Source organism: Strix aluco, chromosome 4 (assembly GCF_031877795.1).
Source record: "Strix aluco isolate bStrAlu1 chromosome 4, bStrAlu1.hap1, whole genome shotgun sequence".
Taxonomy (NCBI): domain Eukaryota; kingdom Metazoa; phylum Chordata; class Aves; order Strigiformes; family Strigidae; genus Strix; species Strix aluco.
The window spans coordinates 71,081,115-71,096,464 of NC_133934.1; the positions used below are offsets into that span (position 1 = coordinate 71,081,115).

Sequence of the window (15,350 nt, forward strand, 5' to 3'; positions counted from 1 at the left end):
GACACCTCCATTTCAGCTCTGCAGCAGAACTCTCACACTAGTGAGGCCACGGTTCCTAAAGGAGTATACCACCTTTCAAGACCTTTACCTAATGATAAGAATCACAAGCTTTCCGATAGAGCAACTGGTTCGTTACATGCCAGGCAGTGTCATAAGACACAAAAACCTATCCTACGTTATAACATATTTATGTTTACCTTAACTATATTCATCTAAAATGTATGACCTTCGTATGTGCAATATTTTTTAAAAAATTTCCACTAACCAAGCAAAGGCAACTTCTCTCTTGTGTTTTGCATGCATCACATTTACTATGACCTTATATTGCATCATATTATTGCCTGGACAGAGTTACTCCTACGTACAAGGCCAGAAATTTGAGCAGCACAGCAACTGCAAAGGACTGGAGTAAACATGGTGATTCCTCTGCTTCTACCATGAATTGTTTCAATTACAAACTTCTACTCTGTAAGCCTACCTATCCCTTTTCATGTTCAAACTTTCAGAATTGTAGCAGAAGGACAGAAATGTGGGACAAACAGTTGACCTGAGAATTCCTTGTGTTCTGCTGTTCATCATCTCATCAACAGCCATCTAAAAGATTTATAATCTTGTTTCTAAATCTGTTTTTTAACACTGTGAAGTGCATAAGCAATTTTAAAAGAAAAAGAGAGAAGTTGGAGAAACAGAGGTTTCCTTCTGGGCCCTTCCAGATCCGTAGAGCAATTTTCTAACATTTGTACTGAAGAACAGGCTGTTAGTCTCCCCAAACTATTAAATGCAATAAAAGATGGCATCAACAATTTACAAGCAGTTTATCCCACTACTAAACTGTAGTACATTAGTGACTGTGATTCTATTCTAGCCCTGAAAAGGAAATGCAGTCCAGCAATTATAGACAGATCAGATAAGTACATCACGGAAACAGAGATGTTCACACAGATTTAAAAGCAACAACACAGGAGTCAGCCACACAGGAGATGCAGATCGTGCCTCTTGTTCTGCCAAAAGTAACCTCTGAGATCCCAGTTTTAAAATTAAGGAATGATAATTGCCTTACTCACAAAAGTTAGTGCTCAGACATGCACATACATATGAGTAGCATTTTAGCTCATGACTCCTGAGATCTCTTAAACGAAGCGGTCTCAAATGTTTGCTTTGTTACCATCACAGGAAAAGACTGTGATGTTCCATGTGAGGTGGCAGCCCTGGCTCTGAAGAGCCACAAGCAGTGTTAGCGGGGCAATCCTCCCAGCCTCACTGCCTCTCCCAAATGAAGGCTCTGCCATCCCTCCAAGCTCTGCTACAGCCATATACCAGAAAAGGATGCTAGCAATTCTGTTTCTTCACCAGCAAAAATAGTTTCACACTCATGTATGTTTGCATGGAACCTTGTATGCGTTCCACACAATTTGAGAATCCCTGCACCAAATCCAAAACGTATGAAATGAGAGCTGCTTCTCCCTTCTGCGAACTGCTGCCTGGGCTTTCCAGAAGAGGGAGGCTAATTCAGCTGAACAGCAGAACATAAATCAGGCCAGCTGCAAGATCTGACTCAGGTCTATACTCTCCCACTGCTCTGAAATGACATAATCCATCATCCAAAATGCCCTCGTGTCAGCTCACAGAAGTTACGGCTCCAAACTGGAAAGAATTAGTCAAAAAATGGAACAAACCACAATGAGATATCAGGAGGAGGTATACACACACTTAAGTTTGTGTCTTCCCCTCCCGCCCCACAAACTACGCAGAGCTTTTTCCTACTATTACTCTTCACTAACTCCTCAACAGAAAATACCAACCATCTGAATTTCCGTGGGAAAATAAGGACTATATTTTGATGACAGGAGTGCATCTATGCACACACAGAAAAAAGCAGACATCTCACCAGGAAAGCACCAAGTTAACAGGGCTGCAGCAACAGTTTTAAAGCTCCTTTTACACTCAGTGCTTTATTTGTGTTCTGTCGTTCCACTCAGGAAACTAAGCTATGATTTTCAGAGAGTCTCAGGAAATCAGGCATCTGATGCCTACTACATTTAATTTACGGGTTTTGTACATTTTTCCCACTGGGACATATAGTACCTTGTGAAACAAGTATTACATCCAGTCTGCAGTCTTAGTGGGAATCTGAGGTTAATTACTTTTTCCAGCAATGTTTGGCACAGAAGGGAGCCAGCTGTACATTGACAGGTACCTTGCACAGGTTACAGCTTTCAGAGTGAAGACATTTCAAATACCAAGTGCATCTTCTTGTGCAAACTATTTCACATCTCCCTGCCTCTTCCCCCTTGCACTGTTTGTCCAGTACTGAATATTTAGACTACAAACTCTTCCAGTCAAGGATTCTCATACTCAACCTGTGCATAGTACAACCTTACGTGTGTCAATCTGAGCGCATTATGAGCAAACTGATACTCACATTTATTTCATTAACATGCATTAGCACCAAACACAAAATGTTACTCCAGAAGAAAAACCCCACTGCTATGCCGAGGATGACCATGGGCACGTAACAGGGGAAATGATAGTTGTGGGTCTTTTGCCTCTATGCCCTGTCAGTTCAAGACACTCCTATTACAGGGATTAATGTCAGCCCTTCCGTCAGTCCACCGGGCAGTGGCTCGCAATCACTGCGGTCATAGACTCCCAGGACAGGATGTCAGGAATTATATACCAGGAAGCAATTCCAACAGACGGGGCTCGCTCCAGGCTCAAATGCCTATAGCTGTGCAAACTGAACTCCAGTTTTACTGCCTGGTGGCATAATACCCATTTCTTAAACAAAGGAATATAACAACAGTTCTAGGACACTAACCTAAAAGGGATCCAGAAGTGTAGGACTCATAGCTTACAATTCATCTGAGCTAGCTTCAACTGTCTAAAAATAAAGTGCCAGAGTCTAATCCTCTAGGCTCTTTTTATGGTGAATGGAGAAAGACAGGCACCTCAAGAAAGAAGATAAATGACTACACTGCCTTGCCCACTGCTATTTGCTCTCATCCCATCAACTACAGAGGGAGCCTAGACAACCAACTTACGCACAAGTAACTTTCAGACAGCTAAAGACTGCTTCGCTTGAAGTCTGGATTGCTGGGTACACAGTATTTCTGAAGAATTTCTGCACTGGGATGGTAAAAACCACTTTTATTTGTGGTTATCCCATTCTAAGCACTACTTTAATTATTTCTGTACTTTACAGTTGTCTCTAGGGTGATTTTAATTAAGGTTTCTTCTAGAAATGCTGAATATGTTAACTTAAAACTCAAAGTGTTTGTCATCTGGTAATTAAAATATTTAATTAAGAACTAAATATTGTCCTGAAAGTACAAAATAGTCAAATAGTGTTCTGAGGTAAGTCTATCTACACTGCAGCATATTATAAAAATCAGTGAATAATTCATGGATAACCTACATTTTGTAAGTCAGAGAAAAGAAAGTTAACATCCCTATTAGTAAAATTGAATTTACTTCTCTTGCAGTAAGTCTAGTCATGGTCAGTATTTTTTTATATATATATATATAAAATTGCATTTTAAAAGACAGCAAACTGAAGTTTCCAAAAGACAACCAACAGGATAAAATGCATCTCAAGAACTGAGGTTTTTCTGCACGGGTGTCCTACATTTCTGTGGGGAGTCTGGTTTTATCACAGCTTAGATTTTAAAAAATATAAAAGGGATGCATTAGCACTGCTAGTACAAAAGGGCGCAATGGGTTCTCTAAACCTTAGCTGAGCCAATAATTAGGCTTTCTCAGCAGCTATGCTAGTAGCCAGGAAAATAAAAAAGAAAGCAAGCGATGACACCTCTTAGCCCCGCAGCCCTGCCTGCCTCCTGCTCCCCGCTGCCGCCGCCTCCCGCCGCAGGAGCGGAGCCGAGGGGCTGGGCAGGCGGCAGCGGGGGCCCGAGGGACCCCCTCAAGGCACTTTCCCCCAATTCCCCGCACCTCAGCCACCGCAACCGGCCCCGTCTCCCCGCGGCTCGACGCGCCGGTCACGCCCGCTCGCTGCCCGGGGGTCGGCGGGAGGGAGGGAGCGAGCGAGGGGGTCGCCCCGCAGCCGGCAGCGCTTCCCCGGGGCCGGGCGCCGCAACTTGCCGGGGACACGGCGGCCGGCCCCCCGCGGCTGCTCGGGGGAAGTTGCCGGGCAGCACCCTCCTATACCCCCTGCGCCCCGGGCCCGACTCACATGGTGCTGGCGAAAGGGGGTGGCGGGTAGTAGCCGTAGGGCTCCCGGAGGGTTTTCACGGCTCTCTGAGGCGGCGGAGGGGGCTCCGGCCCCCCATTGACGCCTCTCCAGCCGCGGCGCCGGCGCTGCTGCTCCTCTTCCTCTGCCCCCTCCTCCTCCTCCTCCTCTTGCTGCGGGGGGAAGGTCACTCTCCCCTGCTCCTTGCTTTTCCTGCTCTTACTCGACATGGTCAGGGTCCCCTCAGGCAGCGGCGGTGGCGGCGGCTGCGGCTGCTCCCGCTCCCAGCCGGCCTCGTCCGGCAGCGTGTGTGGCGGGGAAGGAGGCAGGAGGAGGAGGAGGAGGAGGAGGACAGCCCTGCCCGGCAGCGGACAGAGCACCTGGAGAGGACAAAACCCTCACCATAAAACCACCGCCGCCCCTCCGCCCTCTCCTCCTGCCGCCCCTCAGGAAGGCGGCGCGACTCGGAGCCCGGCAGCGGGAGCCGGGAAGTGCCGGGGAGGCGAGCAAGAGACAAGGCTCCCGGCAGCGGCGGCGGCTCTGCCCCTCTCCTCTCCCTGTCATCCTCCCTCGCTAGGACGGCATCGTTACTGAGGCGGAGGGGGCGAGCCGCGGCGGAGAGCAGCAGCCGCCTCCCGCAGCGGGCGCCCGGGAGAGGAGGGGACGCCTCTCCCCCCACCTCCGCCCGCCCAGCGGCCGCCTCGGCCCGGCCCGGGGCGGGGAGGGGTGGTGACGGGGAGGTGCCGCTGCCACAGGGCCGGTACAAGTGTCCCTCAGCCGCTGAGGTAACGGCTGCTCCCGCCGCGCCCGGCCTGCAGGGGCTGGGATCGCCGCGGGCAAAGAGAGCCCTCGGGCGGGTCTCCGCCGCCCTACGGGGCCCGCCAAGACGGTACCGAGCCCCTCGGACGGGGCCCGCCGTGGTACGAGCGCCGAGGGAAGCCGGGGCCGGTTTGCTCAGGGAGTACCGGCGTGAGGCGGCGGCGGCGGCCGCCGGCAAGGTAGTTTTCCCTAAAATCGCCCAAACGCAAAAGCGGTGCGCAGCCCGCAAGAAGCTCGGTCGTTGTTTTGAGGAAATACGCAGCCCTACACTGGAAGGAGTTGAAGTTTAAATTTTCAGGTAAAAAGGGACTCTGTTGACTCGCTTACCCATGATAAAAGCAAGTCAGGAGTTCCAAAGTGCTTCAGACGTCTCTGCCTTAGATTTGACTGGTTTAACTCTGCATGGTGACAAACTAAAAAACAGTGGGAGGATGCTGAGATGCCCATTGCATGTCATCAGAGCTAATTATACTCTATAGACACCGATCACAGATTGTTGCTGTACGGTGACGTCTTACCTCTTTTCTTATTATGAGATTTTCGGTGCATTATGCCATAGGGAAAATTATTCCATGACAAAACTGTAACCCCATTAAAATCGAGGCAGAGCATGTGTGGCTTTATACACAGAGTATGCAGAACAGTAGGTACACAGAGTCTACACGTATATATACACTAAAGCTATTCCTTTGACTACATACTGCTGAGATGCCATTTTTCTCTTGCTTTAAACTTTTTCGAAGCATTATGTGGCTATCGGTGTAAATTTGCATGAATCTGTGTTCAGAAACACAGGTCCTACTGAAATAGAAATTCATGTAAATTTTCCAATTACATCAGAGAAAGTGGACTTTAAAACCACATATGACTGCTTACACAGAATTCTCACTGCTGAGCATCATTAAGTAGTCTCTTAGTATGAAATGGGCATTACCTCACACTGTACACTGCTTCCAGTATCAGCCATGGTTTTTGCCTTTATTGTTGTCCATATGTACGAAATTTGTACTCGTGAAGCGCAGGAAAAGCCAACCAAGAGTTCCACAGAGATTATTTACTCAGCTACAGCTTTGAAGAAAGAACTGGGTTTTGGTTTTGTCAGTTTAATTAGTTTGCATTTTGGAACTATTTAGGGAAGTAGTTTTTTCATGTCTTTCGTCACATGTAAAAAGCCATCGAGCTTCAGTGGAATTACGTACGTGGTCATTTCTTGCTAAGAAACTAGTACCTTGTGTAGCGAGTGTAACTTTGAAGTACTCAGGGTTATTCATTTAGGACAGTAGGTGTCTAAACTAATCATACACACTGTATCAGTGCTATATAATTCAGAGCATAGCCATGTAACAATCTGCATCAAACCTTGTATTCTTGCAGGGGCACTTTGACTTAAAAAATAATACTGCCCATCTTGTATTCCTTTTTCAAAAAAAATCCTCTGTTATTACAGTGGGCTACAAGAATGGACTTTCAATTGCCTCTAGAATTTCCCTTGAGAACAAAACATAAAAGTACAGCTGAAAGTAGATGAGAAATGCTCTTGCTTCCCAAATGTATCCTCAGAGCAAGGCTTCCACATATAAAGGCTTATTTTCTTTTCAGAAATAGATAAGAGAGGGTTTTAATACTGGTTCTTAGTTTGAAGAAAGTCACATTCTTGCTTTTTATGTTGTGCTTCCCATCACGAATTTGAATTGCGTGTTCTATGGATTGTGTTTTTCATGATTTGATGACTGGCTAATTAGAGATTGGTTTGCTGTTTCTACTATGAAAGCTAATTACTACCATCTATTCGGTTATTCAAGTCACTGATAATGCTTGACTTGGAAATCATCCTTGCAGAAGCCTTCATGATACATCCCTCCATTTTGAGGGGTAAAATGATGATAACTCTCCAAGTAATCACAATACTATATGTTACAGTATGTATTTCATGCCATAGAACTTTCACCTAAACTGTTTCTGTAGTTTGCTCCTGAGAATGCCGTGTGAGACAGTGGCAAAAAAACTTTACTAAAGTCATGGTATGGCGCTGTGTAGAAGGCCACTTTTTCTACTACACAACAGCACTGCAACACGGACTTCTGACAAATGTGATTCCCCTCACTGCCTATGTTAGAGAGGAAATGCCAGCCAAATTTTTCAGGGAAGTGAGCGTTCCTTCTTGATACTGAAGGAAAAGGATAATGTAAGAAAAATTGACCAAATCCTTTTATCTTTCTCACCATACTGTTACAAAGCCACCAAGCTGAAATACATAGTTCCTAATGTGCATTTAGATTAAGTGCTTTTCTTCATCCTACCCTTCCTGCTTTATTTGCTTTCTGGTCAATTTTGGCCAGCACTTGCTTGCATTTGAACTCTACAGCACAATAATAGTGGATAAATTTTCCCCTTTATTTGAAGGAGATCCTACCTGAAAAACAGTCAGGATGGCAACAAAAGAATCCATTGCAAATCTCAAATGTACTTTGTATGGTTACAGTCTTAGAAATATTTTGTATTTCCAACTGAAATGTGTAGGAAAACAATCTCAGTCACAATAAAATAGTGTATAGAAAATTTACCACGGTTTGAAGTATCAGGCTGCTACCAGAACACACTATCGGATCAGGGATATGAGAATCGCTGTCTGATTAACCTTCAGCCATCACTGCCTTACCTGACAGTAAGAATTTAAAAATCATTGCTGTGTCTTGGTGGTATGGTTGAAGCTGAATATGGCTGAAGCGCCATATTCAGACACATAAAATGCATGAAGCTACACTTTTGAAACACCAGAACAAGCAAAAAACCTAATAGTACTGAAATTGCACCCACAAACTCCTGGGCATGGCCAAATGCTCTTGAAAAGGGATTTCTGTTCGTGAGTCATTTACACATTTTTGAAAACATTAATAATGTCAATAGTGCCAATGTTCCAAAATCACTATTCTTCACAAAAATATTTAATGTTATCAAAGTATCAGATAGATGTCAACATAGCCAAACTGCAGAAAGCGAGGAAGAAAGGATGAGTAGACTTGAAATACCAGGCAGGGCAATACAGGGAACCATGTACCATCTCTTGTTTCAGCTGGTTAAAGACTTTACAGTCAAACGCCGCCAATGTAGTATATTTTGTGAACATTGACTTGAATTTACAGGGTTTTGAAGTGATGTCATTTTAATTTAGAAAACCTCTTCCTGGAAGTTGCTCAGACAGGAGTACAATAAGGAAAGGTATACTACTATAAGGACAGAGACTGAACAGAAAAGTCTGAAGGATTTACAGCAAATAGTGAAACATAACAGATATGATATTATATTACTGAAGGCGCTACATTATTTTCCATACTTTTTTTCTTTTAGGACATGGATTTAATGCCATAACTATTTCATGTTTGAGTTGGAATTGCAGCCAGAATACAATCCCTCATTCTTTTCACCAGACTGGCTTGATCAAGACAGGGTGGAATGAGATTGGAACAGGGTTTTGTTTACATGGATCGACTACTCTCTGGTGCAATTTTTCTGTCCTCAAAATTATGAGGAATACACGATTCAGATTTTTAAATTTCTATTGGCAGTATTCGTCTGCTGGAAGGGAGTGATCAAAAAATAGCTTTTCTAAATTGAAATAAGATGTCTAAAGAACCCACAGCAATAAATTTCCATGAAATATTGTCAAAAACATGAGCTCCATGTTTCTCTTTCTCATTTTTTCAGCTTAAGTTAGGCAAATAAATGGAGTAAAGATCTGAAATAAGAAAACAGATAGCACAGCTGGCATTCAGTACACAAAAATATCAGGAAATATATTCAGATTCTTAAACTGAACTAGCATAGCAGTAGTACCTTCCAGATCTATGAGGCACCTAACTGAGTGGTAAGTTAGGTGTAATCAGTAAGACTGTGACAAGTGATGGGGAAAAAGGACATTTAATGAATATGCTCTGGGGTTTTCTCTTACCAGAATTTCTCTGAGAGGTACATTTCAACAGTGTTAATTTAAAAATAAATCTAACCTGCTTGTTGAAAATCGGATTGTTGACACTAAGACCTTCTTGTTGAAACTAAGTGATTTAGATTTAAGAATCAGCAAGATCCAAGAAACTTCTAGTAACAATTTTCCTTGCAGAACAACTTTGTGTGTCATATGATTATGCTGAATGATTATTTTCCTGCTTTATAAAAAAGTAAGAGTATCTTCTCTCAAGAGGCAAAACTGGTTTTTATGTGCTTGAAGTGACGGGTGAAGAGAGGCAATAAGACACTCATGGTAGTGCTAGAAATAGAATCCAGGTCGTGCAGTACACTGAACTCTTCTCTAACGTGTGTGTGTACTACTTTCATGAAAATTGGGAAGTTGGTGGGAATAGCAACAGTGTAATGAAAGCAAAATTGGCCTTCTTTCCCTCATACTGGGAATTTGCCTACTTGCCAAGAACCCAGTGTTTTCAAGGACATTTAGCTCCTACATCAAGGACTTCTATGAAAGTCTAAACAGGTTAATCAGCGTGAAGAGAAAAGGAGGAGTGATGTGATGTCACTGATCTGTAAGCAGATCTCAGCCTCAGAACTAATATTATGGTTTAAGGCTTTTAAATGGGATGAAAAGATAAATTCCTGAGACTTGCGCCTGTAATTTCATGCACACTGTGCAGCCATTCAGGCCCATGCAAAGTGAGTGGGTATAAAATACTGTCAAATCACCTACTGGAAACCAGGCCCTCAGCGCTGTGTGTTGCAGTTGTATTGTGTGGTCTACTTTATGATATTAAAAGGCTACTGAAGTCTCCTGCCAATAAAACCATTAGATAGATACTAGCTACATTTTCAAAGGTCTGCAAAATGTCTATCTAGATAAAATGGACAAATACTCTCTTTTTTTTTTGCATTAAGTGACAACTGCATGTACATTTACATATTCTCACCTGTTATTTCCTTTTTTCTAAGGCAAGTCAGATGTCTTTAAACAAATCCAATGTCTTTGCATACTTCTGAACAAATCCACAGGATCCCAAGCCTATGCCAATTAAATTTTATTCCTCTCTTTTCACGCGTACTAGTAGAAATTAGAAATTAACAGAAGTGCTATTAGGAAAGGGGCTACAGAATCAATTCCCTTATCTGTACGTTGCCCTGGGGACTGTATATAGCTTATAAACTTTAAAAAGTATACTTTCATAAGATTTGCTTTACTCACCATTTATATATAAGTCTGGATTTTCTTCCTCAAGCTAGTTTCCCTGTCCCTGTGTCAGTCACTACTCCTTGAAAATGTAAATGAGAATCTTAGCCTATTGCTGAGTGCTGGCAACCATGTGATAAGTAAATTTATTGTCATAAGACAACATCTTTAACAACTAAGTTTTCTTTTTGACAGTGCTTCACATATGAGTGGATGAATGCAACGCACCCTACTGTCCCTTTGCTGGTTGATAGAAAAATTTATCACATGGATGCATTCAATGTTTCAGCTAATGAGATTGGGAGTTGCAATGGATGTATGGAGCGCAGAGTAGCTCTTATTTTAGCAAATTAGCAATGATTTTGGTCCTGTGCAAGTAATTAAGTCTGAATGTATTTGGACACAGTTTGATCTTTCTGTAATTGGGGGAGCAGGATTTGAGTCACTGTGGGGATCAGAATAGAGGAAGCATGACATAATAAAAATAATAGCAAGAGACAAACAGATCGTGTGATGAATTAAAACAGTTCAGAATGATTTTTAAACGCAGAAACAAGTGGATTTTTCACGTTGTTTTGTGAATAGATATTGCAATATATTTTAATTTGTGGACATATTCTCCCTTGTGACATCTTAGCAGAAAGAAATTTAAACAGCAGCTTACCATTATAAAAGACAAATCTGAGTGACAAGCATGGCTTCCTGAGGAGGAGAAAATCCTTCACCCTGGTTTGCACCATTCAGAACTCTGTTGTGCTGGATATCTGGTGATTTTGGCTGAAAGCTTACCTGATTCTGTCATAGTTCAGAGCCTAATTTTCTTAAATTGCATCAGAACCCTTGGATAAATAACATCTGGTCCTAACTACTTGCCATACCTCAAGGCATTACATTTGTCTTGTTGGAAGAGGAGAAAATGGACATGGGCCTGTTGGAGAGGGTCCAGAGGAGGCCGTGAAGATGACTGGGGGGCTGGAGCACCTCCCTTATGAGGACAGGCTGAGAGAGTTGGGGTTGTTCAGCCTGGAGAAGAGAAAGCTCCAGGGACACCTTATAGCGGCCTTCCAGTACTTAAAGGGGGCTACAGGAAAGCTGGGGAGGGACTCTTTATCAGGGGGTGTGGGGATAGGATGACGGGTAACATTTTTAAACTGAAAGAGGGTAGATTTAGATTAAAGGAAGAAATTCTTTCCTGTGAGGGTGGTGAGACACTGGCACAGGTTGCCCAGAGAAGCTGTGGCTGCCCCCTCCCTGGCAGTGTTCCAGGCCAGGTTGGACGGGGCTTTGAGCAACCTGGTCTAGTGGAAGGTGTCCCTGCCAATGGCAGGGGAGTTGGAACTGGATGATCTTTAAGGTCCCTTCCAACCATTCTATGATTCTACAAAATACCACAGCACACTGTGTGGTAAAATGTAATTGAAAATGTAATCTTCCCTTCCATGGGCTGCTGTGGAATAGGTGACAACCACAGGTGCTGTTTGAATGACAGCAACTCAGTGGGTCATCCAAAACTGCTTCTTTGCTATATTGGAGGAATGGGCAACTACAAGGGAGGAGATTAAAAGAATATCCTGCTAAGTAGTGTAGCTGTGCTGTAAGTAGGAGTACATCCTCCTGCAGAGCTCCAAAGTAATTTGTGGCTAAGTGAAAAAATGGTTCAGTATCTGATATGGCAAAAATCATGTTTCCAGCTCTACCTAATAATTCTTACTCTTGAAATGTTTTGTTATTCAGTGCATAGTGAAGGACTGAGCACTTTGAATATCATCATTCCCAAGTGACCAGGAGATAATACTGGCAACTGGTGGATTAGTCTTAAGCCTCTTGGTAATAAACTTCTTATGAAGAGGCCACATCTCTGAAATAAGATGTGCTCAGAGACATTCATTAGGAATTAATCAGAATTTATAGGAGACACAGTGAAGCTATATGCTTGTCTGATTAAAGCAGACACAGGATGCCAACAGCCCGCTTTTGCATAGCGCACAACGCATTTAACTCATGCCAAGTTCAGGTGTCCTACAAGGTTGGGGATCCCATATATATATTCTGTCTTACGAAATTAAAAAAAGTCCTATATATACTTTTGTTACAGTTTTCCTGCCTTGTATGTAAGAAAAACCACTTTTCAGAAAAGAGAGCAAGGAAATGCCAAAGTTTCTAGCAGTTGAGAGGTGCTTAATAACAGAAAGAAAGGAAAAAACAAACATGATGTTTCTATGAGAAGAGACTACACTTACTGGTAACAATCTTCAAAGTGACTAACAGGGAAAATTGGAAAGTGTGGAAGAAGGGAGACATGACAGTACTTATAAATTATTCCCTGAAGCCATTTTAAAACATAGTGAAGATGCAATATCTTTTGCCATGGAAATTAGAAAACTCTACTGTTGTCCATAACATTAGATGTCCCATTCAATTAATATGTGTTTTGGGGAGGAAGATGGTTGTAGAGGTGAAAGCAAGGTTAAAGAATATCAGCACTCCTGTCTTTCACCAGTCCCTGTGGTACCCCAGCATGTGTGACCAGATGCTGACCCAGAGGTATGGAGTTCAGATTTCTGACTTCACTTTCTGACTTCAGGAAAGCAAAAACCTTTAAGGATATTGTCACTTTTTTGGTGAGTCCAGGTCAACGGAAATGTTGCAATCACTTTCAGTAGAGTTTGAATTTCATATTTGGCTTTTAACAAAAACAGTAAATCACGTTCATGAAAAGCTGGAATAAATTTTCCCAAGGTTTCAGAACACAGCCAAATCTAGCTGGACTGGTACCTCAGACAAATTAAGGAGAAAAAGTAAATCTCAGGAGTCCCCCATAGGTTGCATTAATTTTTAAAACACCCATGTCCTGGTTTTTAGGAGTAAACAGCAACTACGGTTCCCATTAAAACTCAGAAAATGAGACAGGAGATGCTTATTCAGCAGAAGAGCAGAAGAAGGCAAACCATTTTGCAGTATCATGACAGACAGACATAAGGAAATGTCTTTCATGCAGAAAGCATCTATATGCCCATAATAGACATATTTCCATCTCCCTCAATATTTTTCATTACGTTACCACAGCTGCTGTGTGGAAACTGCAACAATGAAGTCTTTGTCTAGGAATACCACCCCTCCCTCAGCTTCTAGATTCAACTAGTGGGGATTTGATACCAATAGAGAGCTCAAATAAAATTTCATCTTAATAGCAAGAGGTAAACACTGAAAAGTTGGGATACTGAGCATCAAAATTAGTCTATAAGAGGAAAGTGATACAAATGGTAAATGAAACAGCTGTTGACAGAAATATGTGCCTGGCAAGTCAGAGATTTTGGAAATTTTAGGAATCTGCACATTGTGGTCTTTGATATGGGCGTGGAATTCATTTGAAGAGAACAAAAGATTATTCAATGGCTTGTTAAAAGCACACATGTAAATATACATCCTGGGTGTAAAAAAAGTATGTTAAAAGACATACAGGTGTATTTAAAAAAACTGCAAAAATAAAAATGTGGCCAAAATCAGATTCTGAAATTAATAAAATCTCTTTTACATATGTAATCATCAATAAATAACTAACCTGCAGTATTAGATAAAAAAATTTCAAGAGCCTCACACACTCAGACTTTCTGTTTTTGAAATTATATCATAAGCTGTCAAAGGGGAACTCATTAACTTTTGGCAGTCGAGGCACTTTAACTTTAAAACAGGCTATTAGCTTTGTCCATTTTTGAACAGTCCATTTTCAGATTCAGATAGCTCTTAACATAATTCTGCATAATTTCAGCAAACCTTTTAGAAAGAGTGAGTCTGTTACATTACGCATTCTGTCTGACGCTCAGAAATGGAAAGGATTGATTGCACATGGGTATATGACTATCTGATAGAAACAGTGTCTCAGTCATACATGAGTGACAGAAATGTATTTTGACTTCTCTGTTCTTTCTTCTTGACACTCTAACGAAGATCCTTGTATCAGATAAAAGACACCCAACATTACATACAATTGCATTATAAAAAAGGAAGGGTGAAAATTATTGTGAATACAAGCAAAGTTCTAAAAAGGCCAACAATGATACACTGACTGTCCAAAACCAATGAGATACAGAGGAAAAATTTTTGTGGAGGAAGCAATAGTTGTTTTGGTCATCTTCAGAGATGACATCACCACAGGAATGAGGTAGATATTGAGATGGAATGGAAGGAAGAAAGCGTGAGTGTATTGGCATTTTCATCCTTTTCTCCTCATGACACCCCCACAATTAATACAACACAGCTCATTAGATCATGAAAGGACTGCTAGACACTTATCAGTGTCTCCCTGTAGCCCTATTAGATTCCCCATTGTCTGATTATGCTGACCCAATTAAATAATCAGCATCCAGTTTTGTGGAAACCACAAATAAAATCCAGATAAAAGGCACTAGGATGTCCTTGACTTCTGCAGGAACTGAAAGATCCATATGACAAACTGAGATGTTAAATCTGACTCTTCATCCCATGAAGAAAAATAAACCAGAAATTTTGTGTACCAAGGCACATAAAGCTTGCTGTTCCCATGCAAGTTCCGTACATACGTTCCTTTGCTTTGCCCATCTTTCCTCATCCCCTGCGCTGCCATCCCCACACAATGGAGCAACAACTATTAGTACTCACTGAGGCATTTGGAGCCAGTTCAGCAGCAAAGCCCTGGCAGGGAATACCTGTCACTGCCGTGGAGTCTGCCTGAAACTGGGGGAGAAGATGTCAAGAGAAATGTTACCTGGGCACGCTGGATCAATCCTTGCTGCATTTGACATATTGTTTTACTGGACTTCAGTCAAAGCTGTGATTGTTCTCTTCAGCCACTCCATGTTTTGTATAAACTTTTTCTTCCATTTTTCTCCTCTACCTTTTTCTCCCCCTTGTATTATATTCTTTTTTTTTTTTTCTCCCATGACCTCTTAGAGCTATCAGATCCCTCAGATACTCTCTGCCATGCAGTGCTGAAAAAGACAAGCTCTATTCAAACTAAACTAGATAAGAAAAATCAGCATTTTATAGTATCCATTTATCATGTCTTTTCACATACTTATCTTGAAAGTTTTTTCCTTTTTGCTTCTTATACAGATACACAGTCACTATCTCATAGAGCCCTTTCCCCTGTTGCAGGGTCTTGGAGCACAACAGTACAGAACATACAACATAATCCTA

At 42.1% G+C, this 15,350-nt stretch overlaps 1 protein-coding gene and 1 long non-coding RNA gene across 3 annotated transcripts in view; one reads left to right on the forward strand and one right to left on the reverse strand.

The window, feature by feature from the left end:
- Window positions 1–4,835, reverse strand: part of TRPC3 (transient receptor potential cation channel subfamily C member 3) — a 46,771-nt gene extending 41,936 nt beyond the window's left edge. Inside the window, exon 1 of one of the 2 annotated variants that reach the window (XM_074823592.1) lies at window positions 4,190–4,834. In XM_074823592.1, coding sequence (XP_074679693.1) covers window positions 4,190–4,416 — 227 coding nt within the window. In that variant the 5' untranslated portion in view covers window positions 4,417–4,834. Of the gene's footprint in view, window positions 1–4,189 lie in introns of both variants that reach the window. The other variant, XM_074823593.1, reaches the window with a different exon arrangement.
- A 158-nt stretch (window positions 4,836–4,993) lies between these two features.
- Window positions 4,994–15,350, forward strand: part of LOC141923114 (uncharacterized) — a 34,915-nt gene continuing 24,558 nt past the window's right edge. The window contains exon 1 of the long non-coding RNA XR_012623191.1: window positions 4,994–5,303. This is a non-coding gene — a long non-coding RNA (uncharacterized LOC141923114). The remainder of the gene's footprint in view (window positions 5,304–15,350) is intronic.